The sequence below is a fragment of the Mytilus californianus genome, unplaced genomic scaffold (genome assembly GCF_021869535.1).
Source record: "Mytilus californianus isolate M0D057914Y unplaced genomic scaffold, xbMytCali1.0.p SCAF_1, whole genome shotgun sequence".
Classification (NCBI taxonomy): Eukaryota; Metazoa; Mollusca; class Bivalvia; order Mytilida; family Mytilidae; genus Mytilus; species Mytilus californianus.
The window spans coordinates 99584598-99604473 of record NW_026262581.1 but is presented as its reverse complement, the minus strand read 5'-3'; the positions used below and the strand labels follow the sequence as shown (position 1 = coordinate 99604473).

Here is a 19876-nt window from a genome sequence, read left to right as displayed (position 1 = left end):
TTTATTTCTCAGTATTAATAATTTCACATTACTTATTACAATAAATCAAATGATGAATTGGACTGTTGCAGGCAAAAAGGTGAACTCTTTAAGGATGTACTTTGGTGAAATTAGAAAAATGTAGAATTTAAAATTGATACTACAAGTCAGAAGACTTCAAGAGCATTTAAGTTAAGAAGCAAACTAATGGAAAGAGAAGAAATCTACAATCTGCTTAAATTTTGGTATATGACCTTTTATGAGTTATTAATTGAAGTATTATATATGGAAAAAAAATGGGGGTCATTGGGCAAAATATTTTACCCTGTATTGTAGGAAAAAACCAGAGTCCAAACATCTGACAGAAATTCAAAAACCTGACCTAAGTACATCCTTAAATGCATAATCATGCAGGGCTCATACTACTTCAGAATCATAGGGAGAAGTGACTTCTCTTTTTGAAACTGATAGGGAGAAGTGCTCCTTTGCACACTGTGCTACAATGTTTGATTTTTACTACCTATAGTACAAAGGGTCATATGTAAATAATGTTCTTTTTATATTGTTCAATTCATATCTGAGTATACAATTAAAGTAAAAGTTCAAATTCAAAGTTGTTTAAGTTTAGGTTCTTGTGAGAAACTACCAACTAAATATCTAGCACTAAAAAGATTTTTTTTTATGACAAAAAGATAAAGAAATTATAATATATAAATCACAATTCAATTAAAAAACTATCTTGTTTATCATGTTTATGAAATTCAGTGTTTCTCATCAAAAGATATACAAAGTTAAGCTGGGCCATTTATATTGATATTAGTATTATAGTCCCAGAGTTAATTAAGCAAGTTTAATCAATATTTTGAAACAATCCATATATATGGAATTATAAACATTAATCAAGTAAATCTAACAAATAGTCTGTTAATGCGTGTGGAATGCGCAATTTTTCCATTTGGGACCAATTTCCTTGTCAGCTGTTCCATTCATGCGTCCGTAGTTATTATTGTAAAAATACGGATTTCGGTCATAGCTGGTCCGTTTCCGATCTGTAGTTAGAAAACATTTACTGGAGGCAATTTTCATCACGTTCAAATGAAGTAACAAACTTATTTTGTCGCCGAAAGTTAGATTGATGTACGATCTCGTGTAACAAGTACCGGAAGTGAATGAAGTGATAAAAAGTTGTCTTTTTATTAAATAATCTGCTTCACACTGTAAAGTCAATGCTTAAATCTCTGTTCTTCAGAAAATGAATCGTTTATGTCTGAATTTCTTTAATTGTCAATGTTTCATCGACTTGGTAAAAAATGAAAACTTTGTGAAAATATTATTTTTGACAATTTTGAAGTAGCCGGCGCCAAAGCAGAAGTAACCGTACGTTAAATCAGAAGATAAAAACCGAGAACATTGAATATCGATTAACTGCGTCTCTTACACGCTTTCTTTTAATCTTATTCACAGTTACTTTCAAACGCAAAGACGACACACATTAAGTTTTATACGATGACGGAGCGGACACGAAAAAGATCCGAAAAAAAAAAATTCTTCAAAAAAACGGCAAAAAAAGAATTTGAGTCGGCGGTTTTTTTTTTGGGTCGGTCGCGTTTGGGCAAACATACAATATTTTTATTTTGGCCTGGTATGCTCAGAAGAACCAATGCTTACATTTCAAATAGAGTTTGTCTTACAAGTTAGATCATCTAGGTATAGTGAAGGTCTGATTTATATGGCTTTTGTTTGCATTTTCGAAGAAAAATGGTCTTACCTGTAAGCTAGGATGACAATCTAGTTCTAGGAGAATTCTGACTACACCAATATGGCCTTTGTTCACACCTATATGTAATGGAGTTTGTCTACGTTTATTTCTTGCATTTAGATCTGCACCTCCACGTTGAAGCTGTTCTACAACACTGGGTTCATCACCAAAAGCTGCATGATGTATCGCCCTGTCACCATCTTTGTCCTGATTCATAAAACATAACTTGTCAGAAAAGATCACAGAGAAAATAGAACTTGCAAGAAAAAATCCCATTGAATAGGACACTTATCAGAACAAATTCCTGAGAAAAAAACCACTTTTCAGAACAAATTCATGAGAAAAAAACACTTATCAGAACAAATTCCAGAGATAAGAACACTAATCAGAACAAATACCAGAGAAAAGAACACTTATCAGAATAAATCCAAGGGAAAAGAGAACTTATCATAAAAAATCCCAGAACAAAGATAACTTATCTTATCGGAACAAATTCCAGAGAAAAGAACACTTATCAGAACAAATCCCAGAGAAAAGATAACTTATCAGAACAAATCCCTGAGAAAAGAGAACTTATCAGAACAAATTCCAGGGAAAAGAACACCATCAGAACAAATCCCAGAGAAAAGAACACTTATCAGAACAAATTCCAGGGAAAAAACACCAATCAGAACAAATCCCTGAGAAAAAAAAAACACTTATCAGAACAAATCCCAGAGAAAAAAACACTTATCAGAACAAATCCAAGAGAAAAACTTATCAGACAAATTCCTGAGAAAAGAACACTTATCAGAACAAATTCCAGAGAAAAGAACACTAATCAGAACAAATCCCAGAGAAAAGAACACTTATCAGAATAAATCCAAGGGAAAAGAGAACTTAGAAAAAAATCCCAGAACAAAGATAACTTATCAGAACAAATTCCAGAGAAAAGAACACTTATCAGAACAAATCCCAGAGAAAAGAAAACATATCAGAACAAAAACAAGAAAAAAGAGAACTTATCAGAAAAAATCCCAGAACAAAGATAACTTATCAGAACAAATGCCAGAGAAAAGAACACTTATCAGTTCAAATCCCAGAGAAAAGAACACTAATCAGAACAAATCCCAGAGAAAAGAACACTTATCAGAACGAATTCCAGAGAAAAGAACACTAATCAGAACAAATCCCAGAGAAAAGAACACTAATCAGAACAAATGTTGTGTGGTAAAAAGCATTGTGTATAAGTTTCATAACATTTGGTTGGGGCAACTTAAGTTGGAGAACGGAAACTGAAAATTTTGCAATTTTTCCATTTATAAAGGGGCATAACTCTAGAAAGGTTTAAGTGACAACACCAAAATTCAAACTTGATCTGTGTTTTGTGGTAATTAGCATTGTGTATAAGTTTCATAACATTTGGTTGAGGCAAACTCAAGTTAGAGAACAGAAACCAATTTCAGGACGTACGGACAAGGGTAAAACTAAATGCCCCCTTTGCTACGGCGGGGGCATAAAAATAAAAAGGTTTTTACAATAGAAACACTTGTTAAATAAAAGGTAAATCGACTTTTAACAGATAATGACAGAAGTTTGATGCATATAAAAATCACATTACTGGTATTCTGAGGATTAATTTGAGCCCTTAACCAAATCTGTACGTCAAAGAATGTTGATGAAACAAGACTTTACGCCAAAAAAATGTCTTAAAATTTGCTTTGTACCGGTGTGAAAGGGAAAGGGTTAATATAAATGAAAATGTATTTACCCATGGTGTATATATTTATGTGATTCAAACAACTCAAAATTTCAACAACAAATAAAATGCTCTGCTGGGCGAAGCTTGATACGACCGCAAAGGTCGAACCCTGAACAGTTGGGGCAAGTATGGACACAACATTCAAGCTTGATACACACTGAATTTGGATTGTGATTAAATATTTGACACAGCATAGGTTTCTGACACAGAATGAATGTGGTCTAAGAACTTATAAATTTTTAATCTACCTATTCAAACCATATCATTATTATTTGCTTTTATATATAAATCAGAAATAACCAATTTAAATTGGAAAATTTTAAAGAAAAAAAAAGAAAAAAATGAAAAAAAAATCCCTCCCCCTAAAATTTTTTGAACCCCCCTTGTGATTCATCACCCCCTAACTCAATCCCAGCCTACCCTTTGTGGTATGGTACCTTGCAGTACAATTTCAGAGAGATCCATACACTTGAACACAAGTTATTGTCTGGAAACTAGAAAAATGCTTGTTTTTTTGCCCCTTTTTGGCCCCAAATTCCTAAACATTTAGGGCAATTACCCCCAAACTCAAACCCAGCTTTCCCTTTGTGATATGGAACCTTGAAGTACAATTTCATAAAGATTCATACACTTACACACAAGTTATTGTCCTGAAACTAGAAAAATGTTTGTTTTTTGCCCCTTTTTGGCCCCTAATTCCTAACATTTTGAGGCAATTACCCCCAAAATCAATCCCAGCCTTTCCTTTTGTGGTATGGTACCTTGCAGTACAATTTCAGAGAGATCCATACACTTGAACACATGTTATTGTCTGGAAACTAGAAAATGCTTATTTTTGTCCCTTTTTGGCCCCTTATTCCTAAACGTTTTAGGCAATTACCCCCAAACTCAATTCCAGCTTTCCCTTTGTGATATGGAACCTTGTAGTACAATTTCAGAAAGATCCATACATTTTCACACAAGTTATTGTCATGAAACTAGAAAAATGCTTGTTTTTTGCCCCTTTTTTGGCCCCCTAATTCCTAAAACTTTGAGGCAATTACCCCTAAAATCAATCCCAGCATTCCCTTTGTGATATGGAACCTTGTGGTACAATGTCAGAGAGATCCATACACTAACACACAAGTTATGTCTGGAAGTTACAAAAATGCTTATTTTTGGCCCCTTTTTGGCCCCTAATTCCTTAACTGTTGATACCATAACCCCCAAAATCAATACCAACCTTCCTTTTGTGGTAATGAACGACAACGGACGACGACACCAACGTCATTACAATATATGACCGCAAGTCGTATAAATAATATACCTGGTTATGGCTTTTCCAGAATTAATTGAATGGGGGGTCAGAAGGCACTCTAATTGAAACTTGATGGGTGGTGGTTATTTTAGACAAATAGCTTTAACAGTTACATGAAATAATCAATTTAAAATTTTATGCATAGAGGGGTTAAATAAAAAGTGCCTTTTACATTTCAAAGTGCCCAGAATAATCAACATAAAATCTTACTTGCAGCTTTCAGACTTTAAGCCTATATGCATGACTTATACCATGAATATAAACCAAACCTCTGATGTGTTTTTTTGGTTTCGGTAAGATAATTGGTTTGCTGTCTAAATGACATATACCCTACATCTCCATTTATTACAATGTAGTATAATAATACTGATGATGACACGAACAATAAACAAACCTCAATTTCAAAGTTGACTTCATACTTCATTAAGACTTTTATTACATCTGAATGACCATTCTGTGAAGCCGCTTGTAAAGCTGTATGTCCAGCAAACATTCCATTGGCCTAAATCATTCAATTATAATATTACAGGTCATATTTTGTAAAAATATTTAATATTTGCAAATAAAATCAATTCTTTTTTTTATTTCATAGCTTTACATGTTATTTTTGAATATGTGATTCACATCAAATGACCATGATGACTGAAACCCTTTTTCTTGTTTATTAGTCTATTAAGGTCATACAAATTAAAATGATCTAATTCACAGACAGAGACATGCAATAAACAAAAAAGATTCTGCTCATATTAATTGACAATATCAAATTAGCAAGATTGCTACATAGTAACCAATCACCCGTTTGATATACTGGAATATCAAATAACTCTTGTAAATAAATTAATCTGACAACTGCCTATCTTACAGAAAATGTAATATTTCAACAGTACATCCCATTTAGATATTGTATGTAATTTGGGCTAGATTTTAAGGTAATCTTACATTTGAGATACCCACATCAGCATCAGATCTAGATAGTATCTCATCCACTTTTGATGCATCACCATTAGCAGCAGCCTTCACCAACTCCTCGTTAATGTCACCTGTCACATGTGTTTCAAACAGTTTCTTCAAGAGTGCACTTAAACGTTCTATAATTAAAGAAAAAATATCTCATCACCAAATAAAAAGGCACCTATAGGCTCCATAATTATGAAATAACTTGACCATAAAATATTAATTCGGGCAAATGAAGAATGCATAACATTGTTTTCTGAAATTGAGTAAAATGTTTCAGAGCTCTTGATTTTATAAAAAAGGATTAAACACTTTTTTCTAAAATGGATATCATGTTTCTTGTTTTTTTTATGTCAGCTCCTGTTCTTTTTGTGTGTACAAGGAAGATCATTGAAAATCACAAGAACATGTAAATCTTTCATCCCCATAGCATGTTATGTTATGGGGTAATACTAAATATATTTTGGTGCAATAACAGTACAACAATAATCACCACCAGATGAGTTGCCCACTGCTGCTCCATCAGATGAGGCCACTTTAGTGACAGCTGAGGGATTGTAGGTCCAAGATGTTCCACAAACTTCTACTTTTAAATCATTATCATGATAAATCTGCTGGACACGTCCGATCTTACCCAAAGTCTGAAATGACAACATAATTTTTAAAAATAAATGTGGAATGTGTCCCCATGGACACAGATGATGACCCCACTTGCATACAATGTTATAATGGGACATAACACAAGAACAGTAAAAGTGACTCTACCTAAATTTGTACTTGATCTGAGTTTCCTGGTAATAAGCATTGTGTATAAGTTTCATAACATTTGGTTGAGGCAAACTTAAGTATGAGAATGTAAATGATAAATTCAGCATTTTTCCATTTGTAAAGGGGCATAACTCTAGAACAGTAAAAGTGACACCACCAAAATTCAAACTTGATCTGTATTTTGTGGTAGTAAGCATTGTGTATAAGTTTCATAACATTTGGTTGAGGCTAACTTAAGTTAGAGAACAGAAACGAAAAATTCAGAGATTTTTCCATTTGTAAACGGGCATAACTCTAGAACAGTAAAAGTGACACCACCAAAATTCAAACTTGATCTGTATTTTGTGGTAGTAAGCATTGTGTATAAGTTTCATAACAATTGGTTTAGGCAAACTAAAGTTAGAGAACGGAAACGAAAATTCAGCAATTTTTCCATTTGTAAAGGGGCATAACTCTAGAACGGTTAAAGTGACGCCACTAAAATTCAAACTTGATCTGTGTTTTGTGGTAATAAGCATTGTGTATAAGTTTCAAAAAATTTGGTTGAGGCAAACTTAAGTTAGAGAACGGAAACCAACTTTGGGACGTACGGACATACGTACGGATGGAAGGACGTACAGACGGACAAGGGGTAAAACTTAATGCCCCCTCAGCTATGACGGGGGCATAAAAATTAACAATCATGTAATCTGTTACAAGTGTCAGACAAAAAAATTGTATAAAGCTAATAAACTGATGTATTCATATTATGTACCCCGTCAGAATTGCTCTCACCGCTTTAGTTTTTGAGAAATGAGCCAAAAACTGCATTTTACCCCTAAGTTCTATTTTTCGCAACAAGAAAGTTTTATGAAAAGAAATAAGCAACAATTTCGGGAATAATGGTTCACAAATAATACTTCTTTAATATTTTTGGCTGAAAATGACAAAATGATTAGAATAATTACAGGTATCATGGCCTCTGCCCATTCACCATGGCCTCTCTGTAAAAGTTTGATTTTCTCTGCATCACTACAGATCTGGACTAGATCTCCTACTGTGAATGGCGTAGGTGGAGGAGTGATGTTTGCATTATCTGTATTGGAAGAAGAAGCAGTACTTGGACTATTTACTTTCGTTAACACGGCAGGGTTAAATGTCCATCTGAAAAAGAAGAGCAGTTCCAGTAAAAATAGTCCAACTTGGAAATCATTAAAGATTGTACTTAAGAATGTTGTGACTGAATTTTTTTGAATTTGAGAATGACAATATTTTCATTGAAAATTATTTTTGCATGACAAATAACTAATTCATGAGACATAGGAAGTTTTAGAGATATTACAATTAAAGTATTAGTTGTTTACAATTATTGAATGAGTGTCAATTTATGGTGAAAAGTAAGAAATGTTATGGCTAGTAAGAATTATTTGCTTTTGAAATCAGTGCTTGATAGAATTGATGGAAAGATTTCAACGGAATTTGTTAGTATTTCAAATATGAATTTAATCACAGCTTTGTTGTTTGTTACTTTAAGATTGTTATCTCATCAGCAATCATAGCAAATCACCTTAATTTTTATATGTTTATCATGTAAATTTTTGATATTTTTCATTGCAACCTTGCTGCAGATATGACAAAAAACAGAGGTTTTGTTAAGGTTATTATGCTTTTTCAATATCAATACATAGTGCATTGTAAGGATACTGGCTGCAATTATTTTATTTAAATTTTTCACGTGTCATGTAAAACTATTCATTGTTAAGAATTCTATTATTTTCATCAGAAACTGGAGTACCTTCTTACTCATTACTGATATTTTTACGATTTCTTTTGTTACCTTATTTGAGAGTTTCCATTTTTTAATTACTTATTCATGTTATTCCTTCTTGAGGAATTTACTTAGTAATTATACTTATGGTTCCTGTTTATAAAAAAGTTACTATACCACATAATCTATTGATAATTCTAGAGTAATATTCACAAAACCTTATACTATTTGTGTCAAATATTGATACAAAACTTCAGTATTTCAAGTCAGTTATGGCATACAGATATCAATACTTCCTCTGAACTAATTACTGTTAAAAAACTTACCTATTTCCACTGGGATAAGACACAACAATGTCATGATCTTCATCTATACCAACAACAGTTCCTGTTGTACCAAGACACTATGAAAAAACATCAATAAAATAAAAATAGTTTTTCTCAAAATTTCAAAAAAGAGTTTGAAAAGAAGATTGATGGGTCCTTTGTCAATTATTATTTTATACTAATCCAAACAAAATTTCACTAGATAATAAAGATAACAGAAATTCATAAAAAGTTATTGGACATTAGGTTCAGTAAAAATCTCTTTTTTACTGGTCCCACAAGCGTTTTACTGGTTTTAACCATCTTACCAATTTCTATAACAAACTCTGCTGAAATTTAAGTTTTTTAAGTAAAAAAAATTTTTAAAAAAAACAACACAGGGACAGGATTTTTGAAAAGACATTCAAATCATGTTCTATTAACAAACAGATTTTTTTTAGCAATCTTGCAAATTCAAACAAAACATAATAAATATGAGAGGTTTCAGGAAAAATATATTAACATCTGAACTTTTCCATCGGACTATTTCTAAATTATATAATTTATTTCTACTAACTATAATGTATATAATGCATTTGAAAAACAGCTGTTAACATATGGGTTTTTATTCAGAGGTTGATTTCAGTGCAATGAAATTTTTCCTTCCTATCACCTTCACAAATTTTTTCAAGAGGAGTAATTTTTCCAAAAGTAGTAGATCTCTCTTACAGTTAAAATAACTATAATAAATTAACTGGCCTTTAAAAAAAACCAAAACATTTGAGGTAAAAAAAATCTATTTGTTTTAAATATGAACTACAGGCTGAAAAAAGCCTGTGTCACTCACTTGGATCAATGTGCAGCTTCAAAAATGGCCACTCTCCCACAATATCTCTTTTTTAATCATGTGTTGTTGACTATTTTTTTCTGTTTACAGTTTACTATAGTTTTCCAAAAATTATAAAATGTGTAAAAGTCATCTTTAAAGGGCAATAAATCCTGCAAGGATCAGACAATTTTGGTTGTTTGACCCATTTCTAGATCTCCTTGCAGATAATTTTTGCTTTTAACAGTTTTCTATATCTTCTACAGAATTTATATAAACACGAAGTATGGCTTCAACATTCATTTAAGAGCAGTAACTCCTACTCACAATATAGACTATGTTGACCTAAACAATGTCTTTCTACTCATTTTTGTAGTATTCAGATTCATCAACTATAGTTTTTACCAAAATATGTACAAATGAGTAAAACATCATGACTAAAGGCAATAATTCCTGTAAGTAGTTGTCGGACAATAAAGGCTTTTTGACCATTTTGTAAATCTTGTTTTGCTGATCATTTTTGCTGTTCACAGTTTCTCTCTACCCACTCTTGTTTTCCCCCAAACCCTCCTAAAACGAGTTAATGACATCATTTAAGGGCAAAAACACTTGTAAGGTGTCAACTGACAATTTCAGCAATCTTTACTTATTCATAGATCTCATTTTTCCGATCATTTTGCAGTTTAAAGTTTTTCAAATCTTCTATAGTTTTTCCCAAACAATGCAAAAATTAAGGAAAAATATCAAAGGTCAGTAACTACTATGAGGAGTAGTCTGAAAATTTTGGCTATTCAACCTATTGGTAGGACTTATTCTGTTGTTTTTTCTATCTACTACAGTTTTTGCCCAAAACAGGTTAATATCATCATATATGGCAAAGCTGAACAATTTCTGCTGCTTTTACTAATTCATAAATCTTGTCTTTCTGATTGTTTTTTCTGTTTACAGTTTTTCTACATCTCTTCTATTTTTGCCAAAAATTCAAAATGAGGAAACAAAAGTGCACACACTGAAATGTCACGCCTGTTTTACTGACCATGGTTGAATTTATGTTGATAGTCTTAAAGATAAAGTTTTACTACAAGTATCACATAAACTTAACATTATCAATGATTCATGACAATGAGGTCAAGGTCAAATAAACCAAGCTAGACATACATGTACACCATTCTATACACCAAATATAGTTGACCTATTTCTTATAGTATACAAGAAACGGACCAAAATATGAAAACTTAGTATGAACCAAAAAACATGAAAATGAGGTCAAGGTCAGATGATACATGCCAGGCAACCTAACAATATTTCCATGCACCAAATATAGTTGACCTATTGCGATAAACAGTTTTAACCAAGAAAACTTAACATAAATGAATGAAACATGAAAATGAGGTCAAGGTTAAATGAACCCTGCCAGACAAACATGTACACCTAACAATCATTCCCTACACCAAATATAGTATTTTAATAAACTGCTTCGCTGAGCGCAGCTGGATACGCCCGCAGAGGTCTAACCCTGAACAGTTGGGACAAAATTGGACACAATATTCAAGCTTGATACAGGTCTGAATTTGGATTGTAATTAAATATTTGACATACATCTATTATAGGTTTCTGAATAAATGTAGTCAAAGAACTTGAAGTTGGTTATATGAATTGAATTTATATTCAATTAAAGATTTCTTGCTGTTGTGCAATACACTGTGCTGTTGCGCAATACTTAGTAAATCTGTTGTCAGACTATAAACAAATAAAAATTTATAAAATTCTAAAGGGAGCTTACATCAATAGATATAAACAGTTCACCAAAGTTTCATACGAATTGCTGAAAGCATTTTTGAGTTTTTGTCTGAAAACTGGAAAATCCCCCTTTTTTAATGAATAAACCCAATAATTTGGAAATGTAAAATCTAAAATTTATAAAATTCTAAAGGGAGCTTACATCAATAGATATCAACATCAAAGTTTCATGAGAACTGCTGAAAGCATTTTTGAGTTATTGTCCGAAAACTGGAAAATCCCCCTTTTTTTATGAATAAAACCCCATAACTCGGAAACGTAAAATCTAAAATTTATAAAAATCCAAAGGGAGCTCATGTCAATAGATATAAACAATTAACCAAAATTTCTTGCAAGTTGGTGAAAGCATTCTTGAGTTATTGTCCGAAAACTGGAAAATCCCCCTTTTTTTAATGAATAAAACCCCATAACTCGGAAACGTAAAATCTAAAAATTATAAAAAACGAAAGGGAGCTCACGTCAATAGATATAAACAATTCACCAAAGTTTTAAGCAAATTGGTTAAAGTGTTTTTGAGTTAATGTCCGACATGTTGACGACGGACGGACGGACAGACGGACAGACGGACGTACAACGGTATACCATAATACGTCCCGTAAACATGCGTATAAAAACAGACCAAAATACAAAAACTTTACATTGATCACTGATCCATGAAATGAGGTTGAAGTCAGGTGAACCCTGTCTGACGAACATGTAGACTTGCAAGGAACCCATTAACCAAATATTGTTATCCTATTACTTATAATAAGGGAGAAATTCACATGATAAAAGTATGGTTCAATTTAGCAATTAGTTTCAGAAAATAAGATTTTTGTAAAAGTTAACAGATAATGAAGATGGATGATGACAGATGACAGACACCAATTGAGGGCACAAACTCACACTGACCCTTTGGGCCAGTTTAGCTTATAGAAGGAGGTGTGGGGTATATGTCAAAAAGGGACAGCAAAATCTGGTTAGAAATATAGTCTAGAACAATAGACAGGTGTGTATACAATATGTCAAGCTTACATCGTTACACAAAAATTGTTCAGTATGACAATTTATACAATTCTCTTGTACCTCAAACATTCCATCAGTCCAGCCTCCGTGTCCATGCTGTAAGGACTGTACAATTTCTAATTCTAAATCCACATTTACTTGATCACCTATGGCCAGTCCACCAGGACCAGATCTGGACCCAGGACCTTGTTCTCCTAAAAATATCACAGAATATACATATATAACAAATAAGCCAGACAAATTGGTTTGTCCGTTACCCTATTGTAGGTCATGAAATTGTTTTCGACATATTGCCATTGATGTTTAAAAGGCATTATTATTCCAAAAAGATATAGCCTATAATACGGCAAAGTGCTGGTTTTCAGATACTGTGAGCAGACACAAGTTGCATTTGTATGTCTTTATTTTTCTGACATTCATATTTTCAATGACTTTTGCTGTGTTACAATATAAGGCTTTGAACTGATTTCTGACATTCCACCATTGACCTTGGTAGCAGTAGGAAATGTTAATATCTATCAAAACTGGTTTACACTTGTCACATAAATATGACCCTAGGCAAAAAAAAACATACATCTGTGATGTCAGTCTCTTAGCATTATTTGTACATTTGTACATCAATACAATATAACTTTTATATTCACATTTTTTTAAGGTCCACATTTGCTGCATAACCATATTATTTTCTTTTTTGATGTAATTAAATGCTGACATCTCTAGTAACAGGAACTGCTACTTATTGTTATCAAGTTTTATTCTTCAAGAAATTAAATATGTGAAAACCACCAGTACATTTTGGAAGTGCCTGGTTATAACCATTATGCCTACTCTATACTGTAAGGGAGATAACCTTTGTTTGCTTCTTAATCAGTATTGCAAGCAAAGAGTAGTTAACTCCCTTTCATCACTTTTAATAATTCATTGGATTTCATAGAGAAATAATTTATTATTCATTAATATTAACATCAGAATACTAGAAGGATGTACCTATCCTGCAAAATTTATTTTTAATCTTCAATATCTTACTAACGGATATAATAAACAGCTGCGCCATGAGCGCATGATACGCCCATCGCTTTTTCAAAGAATAAACTTCAATAACTTCTCAATGTCATATTAGAAATTCATGAAAAACTAAAGGGAGGTTACCTTGATATATATAAACCAGTCACCAAAGTTTCATGATAACTGCTCAAAGCATTGTACGAAAACTGGAAAATTTTGGAAAATCACCCCTTTTTTATGAATAAAATCACATAACTCCGAAACATAAAATCTAAAATTTATAAAAATCGAAACGCAGCTTAAGTCAATAGATATAAACAATTCACCAAAGTTTCATGAAATCTGCTAAAAGCATTTTTGAGTTATTGTCCGAAAACTGGAAAATCCGCCTTTTTTTAATGAATAGAACCCCATAACTCGGAAACGTAAAATCTAAAATTTATAAAAATTGAAAGGAAGCTCATCACAATAGATATAAAAAATTCACCAAAGTTTCTTGTAAATTGGTGAAAGTGTTTTTGAGTTATTGTCCGAAAACTGGAAAATCCCCCTTTATTAATGAAAAAAAACCCCAAAACTTGGAAACTTAAAATCTAAAATTTATTAAAAACGAAAGGGAGCTCATGTCAATAGATATAAACAATTAACCAAAGTTTCATGCGAATTGTTTAAAGCATTTTTTGAGTTATTGTCCGACATGTTGACGACGGACGGACAACGGTATACCATAATACGTCCCGTAAACGGGCATATAAAAACAGGACTATCATGATCAATATTCCATGGACACCCCGTTAAGTATTAGTCCTGCAATAAGGAAAAAATCTAGGACACAATGTTTTTATACCATTTGATTCATAACAAGCATTCTGAGAGTATTGCATGGCAATACATACATAGTCCCCTACTGGTTAAAAATTAATTGTACTGGAACAAAATGCTAACTTGATCTACAACTTGTCATGGTGTAAACCATATAACAAATATCAAGTCAATATCTTAAAGCATGACGAAAAAAAGTGTGGAAAACTGATTATTTAAGTGAATTTTCTAAGTCCAAGGACCATAACTCTGCACAAAATCATCAGACCGGAACAAAATTTGATCTGTAACTTGTCATGATAAAACTATAACAAATTTCAAATCAATATCTTCAAGCACGGAGAAAAAAAGTGTGGAAAACTGATTTGCGGGACTGACAGACAGACAGACAGACGGACGGAGTGCAAACCTAAAGTCCCCTTTGTCTGTAGGGGACTAATAAATTGAAAGGAGTCTATAAAACTATCCCAATGGTACAAGTTTTAAACAAAAGTTAACTGTATTGTGCAGGCCAATAACATGTATAACCTGTATTTTAAGTTTGGTCAATATTCCCCAATGCAATGACCTGAAGTTGCACCAGTGCAATATGCTTTTAATGTGATTCTTATAGAAGAATAAGTCTATTTAGTTCATCTCTTCTAACTTTGCCTATTTTACTTACCTAACAATGGTAAATGGTCTCTGTAGAAAGAACCTCCTTTAGCATCGTTTACAACCTTTAAGTCAGCCTAAAAAAATTCCAATTACATTTAATATGAGACAGGTGTTACTTGTGAAGAGCATGAAGTCTGTAAATGTTAATATTTTTCTTATTATTTCATCTGAATTACTTTGCTTCCTCAGAATCCTGCTTAACTTAGAATTATTTCAACTGTCCAGAGTGACTTAAGATTTTTGTATGTTTATCAATAACATAATTTTGTTAAAAAGTTCATCTTCCTTAAGAAGAGCTGATTTTATTTTGACAATATATAGCCATACAACCGGAGGACAGCGGGATATGGGTTTTTAGTCCAATATTAACAGGAAGCTGTGATATATTTATAAAAAGCTGCCACAGATAAAAAAAATTAAACAATGACAAAAAGCCAATGCTTTAATTAAATCTTTATTTTTGGTAAGTTGATGAAAGCTCACTACTATCTGTATTGTTTCTAAGAGGCAAATAATGTTTAAAACCTGTATTAAGCAGTCACTAATGGGAAGTATTAAAAGTGACCGCTCAAAAGAGGTGACCTTTTAAAAGAGGTTTGGAAAATTTCGATTCTAATATCATATCAAATGGCCAGGATCGCAGCAAATTGTTTAGTGCTCTCAGTTGGCAGAATTATCGTTCTTTGATCAGTGAAATCAGGCGTTGGAAATTGGTCGAAAACTTTTGTAATATGTCAATAGTCGTGAAGATATAAGTTGGTGATACTGTTTTCAATGGAAACTGAAAGGAGTAGTACACAAGGAATTCTTGAATTCACCTCATATGGCACTATCACAGTTACAAACAGGTTCCAATTCTCATTTTCAATTTGACACTGAATACATATTTTTTGTCATGATTATATTGATAGTTAAAAATATCAAAATGACAGTTGTTAAAAGTTGAAATGATAATTTCCTGCAAAAATTATGTGACCTCTGACCGTGTTAGACAGTCAACTGCTGAAAAGAGTTAAAATTATATAGAGAAAACATTTGGGAGGGTCTGAAAGTGACTGTTAGAGACAGGTGACCCTTAAGGCAAGTTTGACTGTATATGATAGCAAAATTTTATTATCTCCCCTTAGTGATTAATTGTTGAAAAAAATTAAACGAAGTTATCTTACATTAATCACCAACAGTGGCCAGCAGACAGTTTATATTAGGAACAAAATTTACTCAGTTCAAGCACAATAAGTAACCTTACCATTCCCTCGAAACCACCTCTGTATAAATTTTTTGCAGCATTGTCCCATAAAACATATGCAGCACTTCTAGGACTTGCAGCACTCCAATCCTAAAATTAATTAAAAAGTTTTTTATTTAGAGGATCTAATTATCAGGTTTACCTCTGTTATGTTTACTGTTTTTCATAAGTAAATTTGATTTAATGAGTCGTAACAATCACAATCCCTAGAAGTTAAAAATAAGACTCAATTATAAACAAGTTCTGTCAATTCTGAAATTTTGCTTTATACAATTATTACTGACATTGTTGAGCAATGAACAATAAACTGTTATCACAGAGATATGTCTCACCTTTTTGTAATTTTGATAATGCAAATGTTGAATTAAAATAGTAATACTTTAACATGTAAGTTATGCTAATATTCAAAATCAATGAACCATGACTGAAGGTACATGGCTAAACAATCTCCATGGAAATGAGATGTGCCAATGCTTATACAACTGCATACCAAATACCATTGACTTATCATAAGTCGTTCCCTTTAAACAAACCAAGACACAAACATTAACTTGTAAACTATGTAAAAGTTTCAAAATCAATGAACCATGATGAGGGGGTGGGGCTATATAATCTCCATGGAAACGCGACTTGCAAATGCCAATAAGTTTGCAAACCAAATGTCATTGACTTAACATTAGTGATTCATCTTAACTGATCTAATCACAAACTAATACATGTAAACTAAGCAAAAGTTTCAAAGTCAATAGACCATGACTGCTGGGGTGGAGCCAAATAATCTCCATTGCTGATGTGCTAATGCTTATACAACTGCATACCAATTAACATTGACCTACCACTAGTGGTTCACAATAAACTAGACCTAATCACAAACTAGTACATTGTTGATGCCGCTGCCGACTCCGGAAACAGCATACTTCATGAAGTAAATGCAATCAAACATTCAATACAAGTTTGTTGATGTAGTGTTAATAATTATGAAAGTTTGAAAAAAAGACCCTAACTTTCAAGTCATCTTGACTGAAATTGTGTGAAAAAAAATTTTCTGGATCCTTGAACCAAACATGGCTAATAATAAATGAACAATTAATGGTAACAAAGGATGATAAGTTACTGAGATAACAAAGGAAAGAACCAGACTAGGTGAAATGATTACTATATTACTTTGATGATAATAATACAGACATTGCTCAAATGTATTATTCTTATTACTTCAATGTATGTTAAGTTTTATTACATTCATATGTGTGTGTGTCAAGGCAACCAATAAGTTTATACATAGTTTAACTCGTTTCATGATATCACAGCCATGAATTCCTACTCAGAGTCTCAGACCAATTAGTTCTGTAAGTATTGATAATAATTTGGTCTGGACATTATATTTGGTAAATCTATAGGATTTATTGGTAATAAAGGTTAAGTATATTGATGTGTAAACTTGGCATCTCACTCCCAAACTTAACATAACTTCCAGTTTCTTAGTGAGTCATCAAAGTTTATAATACATATACATGTATCATAAAGGATTCAGCTAAAGTAGTAGTACACCAAAATAAAATGCTTCGCAGCTGCATACGACCGCAGAGGTCCAACCCTGAACAGTTGGGGCAAAAATGGACACAATATTCGCGCTTGATACAGGTCTGAATATGGATTGTAATTAAATATTTGACACATAATAGGTTTCTGACACAGAATAACTGTAGTCAAAGAACTTAAAATTGGTTGTATGATTTGAATTTATATTCAATTTTTTGCTTTTGTGCAATACACTATGCTGTGGCATCTGAAATCTGAAATGAGAAAAATTGTAGCCCCCCCCCCCCAAATTTTTTTCAACTCCCCCTTTTCCTTATTCCAAAAATAATCTCAATTCAAATTACTAATAGAGTTTGCAACCATAACTACTCATTTAAATACATCATAAAATATTAAAATATAAAATGACATACAGTCATGGTTAAAATTAATATTAATTAATAGTAACTTCTAATAATAAATTTACAGCTAATCATCTCAAGACAATCATCATTTCTTAATACATAATTTACAAGCAGTGTAAGGGAGGTTATCAAACATATATACAACAGTATTCTTTAAATGGATTGGATTACCTCCCTTACACTGCTTTTAAATTGTCTAAATTGTCCTTTAACCAGAAAAACCCTTGTTTTTCCCCCTTTTTTGCCCCTAATTGCTAAATGGTTTGAGCCATAACCCCCCATACTCATCCCTTTGTTGTATGGAAACTTGTGGTATAATTTCAGAGAGATTCATACACTTAAACACAAGTTATTGTCTGGAAACTGCAAAAATGCTTATTTGGGCCCCTTTTTTGGCCCCTAATTCCTAAACCTTTGAGACCATAACCCCCAAAATCAATCCCAACCTTCCTTTCGTGGTTATAAACCTTGTGTTAAAATTTTATTGATTTCTATTCACTTATACTAAAGTTATTATCCGGAAACCATCTGTCTTCGGACGACGCTGACGACGACGACAACGTGATACCAATATACGACCAAAAAATTTTTAACTTTTGCAGTCGTATAAAAACTAATCTGATGTCAACTGTGTCAACTTAATTCTTTCAAAATATTTACAGTGGATATATCTTCTTTTGGAGAAACATGGTATTTAAGTGGACTTTTCATTTGGTGGTTTTTCTGAAGTTTGCTTACATGTCTATATTAAATGTGTACTTCATTGAACATATAAATGTGTGGTTAACCTATACCCATGAAATCCACAAAAATCAGTATCCCACTAACAATAATGAATCAACAGTATAGCTATGTAATCTGACACCTGTATTTCTGTAACTTTTCCTCTTCTGCCATTACCCCCATCTTGATCCTCCCACTGCCAATCAACTCCTCTCACAACACGAGCTCCAGGAAATATACCTCTAGCTGTTATCTTTTTACTTTTTCTTCTGGGTTCTATAGCACATCTATAAAAAAGATTAAAAGATCTTATTGAGAAGGTTTGCATTATTAAATCATCCCACAAAAAAAGAGTATATGGTAATTAAAACTTTGCCAGGGGTGTATAACACAAATGTCTTCTGCTTTTAGTTATTTGTACCTGCAGTATTTAAACTTTCAATAGTATTTGAACTAATCTGAATATTTTTAATATTGAAAGGGAGCTATTCATCCTGAAAAATAAACACTGCATAAAATTTTAAGAAATATCTGTTATAAAGTAAATCAAATTAAACTGAGATGTACTCAGACAAACAAACTGATGAAAAGACAACACTTTACCATTCTACATCTGTCTTCATAAAAAAATTAAATATATTTTGTTGTATGTTACAGCTTAGTCTATCTTCAAATCCTCAGCTTTTAACACTTTAATAATATAGGATTAAATGCCTTTTTAAAGGAATTTATTGGTGTATAAACTCGACCAATTCACTCACAAACAAATAAAAGTCCAAAGGACTTTTATGATATGTTTGTGAGTGGCTTGGTACAGTTTATACACCAATAAATTTCTTTAAAAAGGCGTTTAATCCTTATAATTCTTTAAAATTTGAGATAAGGAATTTATTTTTCCACACTCGTAACCTCTATCACACGTAAATTGTATATTTGTGTCATTGAATAGGCCTGGCGCATGAATATACTTGTTGGTTAACGCAAAAATATGTACTCCATGAAATTTGCAATCTGATAAAAAATAAACTACAAAAACTCTTATTATCATTCAAACGAATGTTTTGTGTTTATTATTTAATTTAACTATTAAGACCTATTAATGCGAATTGAAAATAAATTTTGTTAACGTCGATCCGGATTGTGCCATTATCGCCGCCATCTTGTTTACATTGGTTACGAAAAGAAGTTCGGTCAACGTCGTCTATCGAAAAATAAACAACCTCAAGAACAACTACCGGAAGTACTCTCAACCAATCATATCAACGTATTCTCTTATATGCAAATCATATAAGAATTATT

General features: G+C 32.3%; 1 protein-coding gene and 1 long non-coding RNA gene across 3 annotated transcripts in view; one reads left to right on the top strand and one right to left on the bottom strand.

Annotated features, from left to right (window-relative positions):
* The window catches only part of LOC127727203 (E3 ubiquitin-protein ligase MIB1-like), a 103114-nt gene that overhangs the window by 65243 nt on the left and 17995 nt on the right, over positions 1-19876 (bottom strand). For both annotated transcript variants that reach the window (XM_052234665.1, XM_052234675.1), the window contains exons 3-12: positions 18720-18864; positions 15912-16001; positions 14673-14739; positions 12242-12375; positions 8572-8648; positions 7446-7641; positions 6224-6371; positions 5716-5864; positions 5171-5278; positions 1748-1945 (exon numbers count right to left, since the gene is read on the bottom strand). In XM_052234665.1, the coding sequence (XP_052090625.1) occupies positions 1748-1945; positions 5171-5278; positions 5716-5864; positions 6224-6371; positions 7446-7641; positions 8572-8648; positions 12242-12375; positions 14673-14739; positions 15912-16001; positions 18720-18864 (1312 nt within the window). The remainder of the gene's footprint in view (positions 1-1747; positions 1946-5170; positions 5279-5715; positions 5865-6223; positions 6372-7445; positions 7642-8571; positions 8649-12241; positions 12376-14672; positions 14740-15911; positions 16002-18719; positions 18865-19876) is intronic.
* The window catches only part of LOC127727616 (uncharacterized), a 95332-nt gene that overhangs the window by 70691 nt on the left and 4765 nt on the right, over positions 1-19876 (top strand). The window lies entirely within an intron of this gene.